Raw genomic sequence first — 9,911 nt, 5'->3', positions numbered from 1 at the left:
TTGTCCGCGGTAGGGGTAGCCAGGTGTAAAGCATGGCCAGCCGTAGAAAAATGCTTATTGAAATTCTCAACTATAGTGGATTTATCGGTGGTGACAGAGTTTCCTATCTTCAGTGCAGTGGGCAGCTGGGAGGAGGTGTTCTTATTCTCCATGGACTTTACAGTTACCCAGAACTTTTTTGAGTTTGTGTTGCAGGAAGCAAATTTCTGCTTGAAAAATCTAGCCTTGGCTTTTCTAACTGCCTGTGTGTATTGGTTTCTTACTTCCCTGAAAAGTTGCATATCACGGGGGCTGTTCGAATGTGTTGTTAGCTACCCTTACCACCAGGGGGCAGCCCAGTGTATTTGTAGTGTATTTGAGTTTTTAAATGGTTTCTAAAGGTTTCTAAAGTTTGTAATTTCCTCTTTGAAAAGTCAGACTTGATTTGCCCTAAAGAAAACTATATCAACCCCTACAAAAATGTCCATGAATTACAATCCAAATAATTATTTCCTGTTGCTGCAGGATTATTTTCCTGCTGTAGCAAACTGGCTCAAATTAAGAGCCTATGTCTGTATACTGCTTCAAAATAGGTTAAAAAGCAGCTGAACTAAAAAAATGACTTCTTTGGTTGAAAACAGCCTATGTGGCATCAATATTAGTCAGAAACATTTATTCCAGTGCGAAATCTTTAAAAATATATAATTTTGGTCATGAAGTCAGTATATTCCAAAACAGTTTTGTGAGATTTGTGTAACTGAAGTCGTCACAATTTACATGAAGGTTGGGTTTGTATTACAATTACCCACTTGCCCACTAACACGGGATGATAACGCTTATCATGCACAGAGAAACAGGACCATTCTATGGATAATTATTTTTTTAAATCCCCCAAATAATCATTTACTTGAGAAATACTGCAACAAACACCTTAGCTAGATGTAAAATTGCGAGACTAAGACCTTCTGGGCAAAAACAACAAAAACAACCTGTAATTCTGACTATTTTGAGGAAGTGGTAGGGGCTATGTTGTTGCTACAGTGACTCAACAGGCAAAAACAACAATAACTGCCAGGGTACAATATACTGAACATAACATACCCACACTGAACCACACCCCCAAGAGTCAAGTCTCGTTTTTTTCTTCATGAGCAGCAGAAAAGTCCAGGCAAAATCAGTGAGTTCAACTGTCCTTTAAATCTAGGAGAGAACCACCATTGCAGCACTACACCATGGAATACATCATAATCACACATAATATTGACACTTGGTACATTCAGGAGAGGTCAAACGGCACTGGCTTGGAAATGGATACTGTTTCCATCGGCCCATGCATTCTTTCACCGATCACCCTGATACATACAGCTTTTATTTGGCAAAGAGGAAAGTGGCAACTACCTCTCCTCCTCCTCTTCCCCCTCTTCTCTTTCCTCTCTCCTCTTTCCTTTCTCTTCCCAGGATCTGACATCCCACAGTTACCACCCACCACTCCATCCTGCATACCACATGCTGAAGTCTTGTCCGACATGAACATCATAGAAAATTCTGCAATTAATATTGAGGCACCTCTGCACCGCTCTAATTAGGCTTTCATATCAGTCAGCCTACCTGTAATTACAGCAGAAGCCCGGAGCACAGCTCCTGTGTTCACTGCAAACACTCTATAATCACTGGCCCTCTCCCTCCGCAACGTTGCCTGACTGTGAAGGGCTTGCCCGGTTCAGAGACAAAGTTCCGGGTCTGTGAGAGAAATACACTCACAAACAGGCTCACATTGACACATACTGTATCTCTCTTTCTCAATAAAAAAAACGAACACACAAACAGTCATTGTTTAAAATACACACTGACAAATACAGATATGTAATTTATCTGAACAGATATACACGAACAGAAGCACAGCTGTGTACAAATACACTTGCGGCGCATTCTGTCTTTTACTCTCTCTATACAAACACACGTGTGCACACAGACAGACAAGGAGCGGGAGCAGTGGCAATACACTTAAACATACTGTGGACAAGTCATATTAATACTCCTCAAAGAATTCATGAAAGCTCAGATAAACCTTTGCAGTGGAGCATGCAATTACATAAAGATGATGCTCCAACAACTTACAGTTAAATACTACTCTAAGACTAAAAAGAGACTAAAAGAGTAATTAGTTCAATTTTCTCAACCTATAACCCCAGAGGGACGAGACACACATTTCTCCACAGAAGCAGCTCTTTGGATTTATGAGCCTGTTATAATGGAGACAGTAGTACAGATAATGAAGTAGGCAGCTCTTCCAGACTCCTGGAGAGATGGGAGTCACATCCCTCTGATGAATGTTGAAGCTGGGGGAGGCAGGGGGTTAAGGGGCAGCAGGGGGAGGTCGGGGACAGCTGGACATGGGGAGCCTAGAGCATGATGATAGTGAAGACCATTATGTTACAAAACCTTCAAAGGGCGCGTCCTCGCGACTCTACGTCTTACAGGGGACGCGCTCACCGGCCAAGCACACGCACTGTCGTGGATGCAAGGTCCGATCACTTCTGACACCAGTGTAATGAAACAGCAGGGAGCAGGTCTCGAACCCTCGACCTTCTAGTCCGAAGTCAAGCGCGCTGTCGACTGTGCCGCAAAAGCATGCTCGTGCGGCAGAGTCGATTTCCGCGCTTATAAACCCAGGATCGTTACAATAATTTAATGTGGTCACTTTCATTTAGGCTTGCCTATCTCTGTGCCAATGCAGCATCAGATCACGTATGCTTTCTTCTCGACTACCCTCGTAAGCAGGACAACGCCGCCCATATAATCTGTTCTGGGGTCAGTGTTACTTTAAACAAAGATTGATAATAGGAAGCTGATCCTAGATCAGTGGCGCTCGAGACCAGAGAGGAAATATCGCGTTACTGTCCTTTTTTTTCTCTCTACCTCAACCACCACCACTACTGAAAACCACTACTATTTCTCCCCTCCGTCTCTGTCGCTCCACTATCTCCCTTTCCCTTTGAGTTTACGAGATCTCCTCCCGAAACCTGAGCGAGGCAGTCACGGAAAAGAGAGGCGAAACCCTCCTGCACAACATGGCTGCAATTGTAACCTCGACCAGATTTACAGACGAATATCAGCTGTACGAAGAGCTCGGAAAGTAAGCGACATGAACAAATATAATCCTATTCTTATACATTTTCCTGTACTGCTTTGTAGACTATCGCTGTGCGTGTCTAGTCCACTGTTGACAAGACAAGGATAGGTTGTCAAACACAGGAAAGGCATCCCCCCCGCAACGAAGAGATGATCGCTTCTATCCTCTTTTAGGGAGCTTTATAGTTCAACAACATTTTTATTAGAATAAGGTTTACATATCGAACTAGTGTCGGAAGGCTTGATCCTGCATGCGTGTACTGAGTTTACCATGCCTGGGTGTGCCATAGATATGGGACACCTAAACGACATCCGCTATAGGTATAGTGTTTATTTATCTCAAGGCAACACTTTTCCCGCTCTCTGTTTTTTTTATCATTTGTTTTACTTTTTGGGTTATTTTTCCGTATTATTTTGTAGAGAGCCACACAGGGAGGAACGATACACTTGGCTACTTGTGTAACGATCAAAAATGTATCCAATGTGTTTCATTCGGTGCGTTGTAACGTTGTAGCACTTGAGTACTACAGGCATAAGCCACCAAGTAGAAAGATACTTTGTAACCCGTCTGTTTTATCTTTTGCAGTTAGCAGTAGCTAGTTATTCCACCTATAACCATACATTTCCAGTTTCAAGTATGCATGATGAAATCATAATAGACGGTAGACCTATGGTAGGCTTAATACAACATTCACTTAGCATTGTCTACAGTAGACTTTACATGTTTTGGTTTATTCTCTGGATACTTCTGCACACTAGTTCCTGTGTAGGCTTACAATTACAATTTCCTCTGAGCTGATTTCCCTCACAAGCAGTGAATGAGGGAGAAGCACTGCAAGCAATTTCATCACCAGTTTTCTGGGATTCTAATGTAAAATATCAAGTTATTACATTATACATAATTTACTTATCACATGCCAAGCAACTGGTTATTATGCATGGCTTTGTATTAACTTTTTGCACCTGTGTACCACAGTGATGGGCTATATAGCACAAACGTCGATTAGTTGTGGCTTATTCATATTGCAATGTTTCTCATTTGACAGATGTTTGGGGAGGAGTGGGGTCAATTCTTTATTTACATTATTTTTTTCTTTATTAACATTATTTTTCACCTTTTTCCATTTTCTTTATTACCCTTGAGATGGATTTGAACTAGACACAATACTGACTTTGCTGGGCTGTATTGTGTGTGTGCACTGCAGTAGTGAGAGTTGTCACATGATCTCATGTTGCTGTTTTGTTTATTCATTTGTCTCATTACAGGGGTGCCTTCTCCGTTGTCCGGCGATGCGTTAAAAAGTCCAACGGCCAGGAATTTGCTGCTAAAATTATCAACACAAAAAAACTATCAGCAAGAGGTAAGACAGAGGGAAACATTACACCACTTACTATGCCCTGTGCTTTGATGCCTGTGACATTGTTTTGACCAATCAAAATTCAATAGGAGATTGACACCGGAGAAGGTAGTCTTTTCGTTGTTGGTTTATTCAAATACCCATGAAAGTGCTTGATTCATTTAATATCTAGTTCAAACAGCATAATAAAATTGCATTATATGTTACATACCGGTTCATCAACTTGTCAAAAGTTGTTCGCCAAATTACATGGTGTAGGTAAGTGCAATATATTTTAGGAACTATGACTTCACAGAGCTCCTTGTTCAATGGGATAAACAGTAGCATTCATCTCATGATGTTCCAGTCCAGCAGGACATATTGTTACTGTGCCTGCCTACCCCAGAGCCATAGCTCAGCCACTGTCTGTGTGTGTTGCATTTGTTTACGCTCTATTCCTGCCCTCAGCAACCGAGTGTGTTTGTGAATACAGATTGCCAGAGGCCTTTTAGAAGGATCTGGATCCCCTTCGTGTTGTTTCGTCATAGCTGTGGTCAAAATACTTCTATTTGCTGCTAGGGCTACACCAGTGTTTTACATGTTCTCCTCTCACGCTATCTCCCCCCTCACCTTGTGAGTCCAGACTGAAAAGCACGTCCTCTTGGCCGGAGGAGACTGTCACACTTCAGTGTGGATATCATCTGCTCTAATCAAGCCTTGGCCAGGAGGGCTGCACAGGGATACGTGAGACATGGCCAATCTGCCTCTGCTGCAGCACCAGAGACAAAAGGCTCCGGATCTATTTTGGGAAAGTGGACACGGCTGATACCTGTTTGTCCAGGTATCGAGTTGGCCCATCTCCTGTTTGCGCTTGACATTGAGATGGAGATGGATATTAATTACATTTTTTTTAGGCCTCAGCACTTTCTCTCTCTGTCACTGTGTGCATTAGAGCATACATTTCCATGACTAATGTCAAACAGCTACGCCATGCTCGTCACACCGTAATTACACTGCAATTCAATGTTTGCGTCACCAATTTTTGGAAGGCATTGTTGTCGCAGCCGTTGCTTGCGTCAGTCGCGGCTGCCAATTACTCCAAGAAGAAATCTTCCGGAAGCACAATCTTAGCTGTACCGACCGGGTATTGACCTGTTAATCCAAGCAGTCTTTTTCTGCTAGTCGTAAAAAAGTACCTCTTTCCCGTGACAACACTGTTGCAGATATGGCCTCCCTGCCGTCTCGAGAAGGCTTTAGTGATGGCCATGGAGGGGCAGTGGAGGTTGTTTGATTATGATGAGAATTACAAAGGCCAGACCTCGGTGTGAGATTGTTCCGTCCTCTGGGGATGCCAGCTGAATTACAACTTCCCCCCCTCTGCCCCACTCTGCCATGGTCTCAACGGAGGGGCCAGTAAACAAATAATTTCTTTTAAAAAAGCCTTAAAAAAACAACAACAGGTAATTAGATCTGCTGTTTTTCAGCTTCAGTTGGCAGAGATCCCGTCAAGTAACCTGGCAACTGGGTTCTTGAAACTGTTCATGATGTTGGCTGGAATGCTCCAGTCCTACTGAGCTGAGTAGAGGAGAGCCAAGCTGAGCCAAAGCCCCTCCTCATCGCCGTACAGCTCCTCATGCCCACTGCCTTTAATCAGAGCCGAAGGCTCTGGGCATGCCAATGTGTTTTACACAAACCCAAGCTGCAATCATCTGCCATCATGAGGCTTTATTTATGTATGAAGTTAAAGGCATGCTCTGGAACTTTGGCGACTACTAAGTATTTTGTAAACCTCCCGCCTTGGGCTGGATGTGTCAATGTGGTGTTCACACATGCATCATTTATGAGCAGAATTGCTGTTTTACCTCAATCAGCCACAAAATTCCTAGCTTGAAAGCAACTGTTTTTCTGGAAGCTGTGCTGCACCATTTTCCCTCCATTTTTTCCCCCACGTTGGCCAGCCTCTTAGCAACTTGTGTTATAGCCAATAAGCTTCAGCCCCTCGCCATTTGAGTGAAAGCTAGCAAGATGTACACACAGCAGAGCGAGAGAGAGAGAGAGTATAGCGAATAAAGCCTGGCACCCACACCACCAAAGGGATATCAACAGACCGCTAACTTTCTACTCTGAGACAAGGCCGAGTATAGCCCACAAAGATCTCCCCCACCGCACGAGCCCGAGGGGGCGCCAAACTGGACAGGAAGATCACGTCAGTGACTCAACCCACTCAGATCGGTGTATAGCGGATAAAGCCTGGCACGACGTCATGCACCCATCCTAGGGACGGCATGGGAGAGCGCGAGCAAGCCAGTCTCTTCAACAGGAGGAGATCTGGAGAAGACAAACAAGCCCAGTCCGCTGCTATTAGCAGACAGTGCTCGGTGTGTGTGTTCATTCTGTATTCCCTGTGTGATGTGTGTTTAGAAAAAGAAATGAAACATTTTTTTGGTGCGAATCGGGAGCTTTGCAGCATTTGTGCAGATGAGTTGAGTGCATGATGTGGGTCGGATTAAATCCCAGTGTGTGTGGCTGCATGTGTGGCATAGAGGTCAAGCCGGGGTTAACCTTTTCTTGCTCCACCGTGTGTGTGTGTGTGTCTTTGTGTGTTTGCCTGCCTGTGGGCATGTGTGAGTGTGTCATTATGCCTCTCTGCATGGATGGCCTTTTTCAAATGTACCCTGTCACTCACAGAGTTTGCTGTTTGCTGCAGGGTTAGGGTTAGGGTTTGCTGCTGGGGACGTGAGGGTCTAGCAGGGTAATACGGGGGGAAGGGGAGGATGCTATATACCTGCCTGGCTGGATGGGATGGAATGTACGCTGAGCCTGATCCTGAGCCCTGTAGCCTGAGTGAGCAGCCTGAGAGGAGAGGAAAGGCAGCGAGGCCCTGGATGGTGTCGAGAGGCTGATGGAACTGTGCTGCTGAATAATTGACACTAGCACAAGGCTCTGCTGGATAGACATGGAAAAATGGAGAGAGCCTTTTTCTACCTCTTTCCATCTCTCTCTCGCTTTCTCTCTCTCTCTCCATCTCTCTTCTTCTCCCTCTTTCCCTAATGCCCATCATCTCTGCCTTTTTCTCTCCCTGTCTCTCTCCCTCCTCCCAATCTCTCTCTCTCTCTCCCTCCATCTCCTTGGAAGGCTTCCTCTGTGCTGCTCGTTAGAGTCCTGGTAAACGTAGCAGTACTGCCATGGTGAATCTTTAATGGAACGAATTGTGCATTTTTTATGACACCAAGCCAAGTGTGTGTATGTGCGTGTGTGTTTGAGAGAGAGCAAGGGTGTGTGTGTGTCAGAATGTGTGTGGTTGCACGTGTTTTTATAGCCTACTATATCTTTGTGTGATGACAAGATAATGCTATTCAAATAATGAAGTTGTCCTCCAAAATAGGAAGAGAAAAAAAAATACAGATTGTTTATATAAAGATAGCTTGGAAGCTATTTTGCACAGCCAGTACTTTCCTGATCACAGTGACCTCACAGATCAAAGGGTTCGTGTTCTGTACTGGGGACCAATACTAGAGGTGCTGATCGATTAGTGCTTTTTGAGGAACGTTTCGGTTTACATTTTTTTGTAAACATTAAATGCATTATTAAATATGACGTTGAAATGATTTCAGAGCTTTTTTATTTCAATTCCAAAGCCAAATATTGAGAACATTCAATTGGGTCATTCCACCTCAAAAATGTTTCGACTCCCATCATCTCAGATTGTTCAGAAATCATTTATGAAGTAGTAACAGTTAAGACTAGCATTCCTGAAACATTATTTTGTTGAAATATAATTTGATCTCTGAGAAATTAAGCTAATTGATTGCAGCCAAATAGGCCATTTTAATAGATAAGATTCAGATAATATTCAATGAATATAGTACCCAACATCCGATTTGGACCAAACTTCTTCCTAACAATGAGTAAGGAGGACTGGCGGTATAGCAGCAACAGTCAAAACCAGTTTTTTTTCACACTACTTTGTGGTAAATAATGCAAGCAACTTTAATTAAAAATTTCTCTGAGCAGCGAAAAAAATAAACGTTTCTTCAAGTGCAGTTGCAAAAACCTTCAAGCGCTATAATGAAACTGGCTCTAATGAGGACCGCCACAGGAAAGGAAGACCCAGAATTACCTCTGCTGCAGAGGAGAAGTTCATTAGAGTTACCAGCCTCAGAAATTGCAGCCCAAATAAATGCTTCACAGAGTTCAAGTAACAGGCACATCTCAACATCAACTGTTCAGAGGAGACTGCGTGAATCAGGCCTTCATGGTTGAATTGCTGCAAAGAAACTCCTACTTAAGGACACCAATAAGAAGAAGAGACTTTCTTGGGCCAAGAAACACGAGAAATGGACATTAGACCGGTGGAAATCTGTCCTTTGGTCTGATGAGTCCGACATTTTTGATTCTTACCGCCGTGTCTTTGTAAGACGCAGAGTAGGTTAACAGATGATCTCCGCATTTGTTGTTCCCACCGTGAAGCATGGAGGAGGAGGTGTGATGGTGTGGGTATGCTTTGCTGGTGACACTGTCAGGGATTTCAAGGCACATTTAACCAGCATGGCTACCACAGCATTCTGCAGTGATACGTGATCCCATCTGGTTTGCGCTAAGTGGGACTATTTGTTTTCCAACAGGATAATGACCCAACACACCTCCAGGCTGTGTAAGGGCTATCTGACCAAGAAGGAGAGTGATGGAGTGCTGCATCAGATGCCCTGGCCTCCACAATCACCCGACCTCAACCCTATTGAGATGGATTGGGATGAGTTGGACCGCAGAGTGAAGGAAAAGCAGCCAACAAGTGCTCAAAATATGTGGGAACTCCTTCAAGACTGTTGGAAAAGCATTCCAGGTGAATCTGGTTGAGAGAATGCCAAGAGTTTGCAAAGCTGTCATCAAGGTAAAGGTTGGCTACTTTGAAGATATATAAAATATATTATGATTTGTTTAACACTGTTTTGGTTACTACATGATTCCATATGTCTTATTTCATAGTTTTGGTATCTTCACTATTATTCTACAATGCCGAAAGTAGTAAAAATAAAGAAAAACCCTTGAATGAGTAGGTGTGTCCAAACTTTTGACTGGTACTGTAAGTATTCATCATCCTTGAGATGTTTCTACAACTTCATTGGAATCCACATGTGTTCAATTCAATTAATTGGACATGATTTGGAAAGGCACACACCTGTCTATATAAGGTCCCACATTTGATAGTGCAGTTCAGAGCAAAAACCACGCCATGAGTTAGAAGGAATTGTCTATAGAGCTCCGAGACAGGATTGTTTCAAGGCACAGATCTGGGCAAGGGTACCAAAACATTTCTGCAGCATTGAAGGTCCCCAAGAACTCTTCCTAGAGCTGACCACCTGGCCAAACTGAGCAATTGGGGGAGAAGGGCCATGCTCAGGGAGGTGACCAAGAACCCAATGGTCACTCTGACAGAGCTCCAGAGTTCCTCTGTGGAGATGG

The 9,911-nt window shown here is 43.6% G+C and overlaps 1 protein-coding gene across 16 annotated transcripts in view; it reads left to right on the top strand.

Annotated features, from left to right (window-relative positions):
* Positions 1-2,792: 2,792 nt before the first annotated feature.
* LOC106606853 (calcium/calmodulin-dependent protein kinase type II subunit gamma) overlaps positions 2,793-9,911 on the top strand; it is a 130,490-nt gene continuing 123,371 nt past the window's right edge. For 3 of the 16 annotated variants that reach the window (XM_014203253.3, XM_045720794.2, XM_045720780.2), the window contains exons 1-2: positions 2,803-3,115; positions 4,378-4,472. In XM_014203253.3, the coding sequence (XP_014058728.1) occupies positions 3,051-3,115; positions 4,378-4,472 (160 nt within the window). In that variant the 5' untranslated portion in view covers positions 2,803-3,050. Of the gene's footprint in view, positions 3,116-4,377; positions 4,473-9,911 lie in introns of all 16 variants that reach the window. The other 13 variants (XM_014203338.3, XM_014203277.3, XM_014203247.3 and 10 more) reach the window with 10 other exon arrangements.

This window comes from Salmo salar, chromosome 01 (assembly GCF_965601325.2).
Source record: "Salmo salar chromosome 01, fSalSal1, whole genome shotgun sequence".
In the NCBI taxonomy this organism is placed as follows: domain Eukaryota; kingdom Metazoa; phylum Chordata; class Actinopteri; order Salmoniformes; family Salmonidae; genus Salmo; species Salmo salar.
Note: the sequence above shows the minus strand (reverse complement) of the source record. Positions and strands in the feature narration are given on the sequence as shown.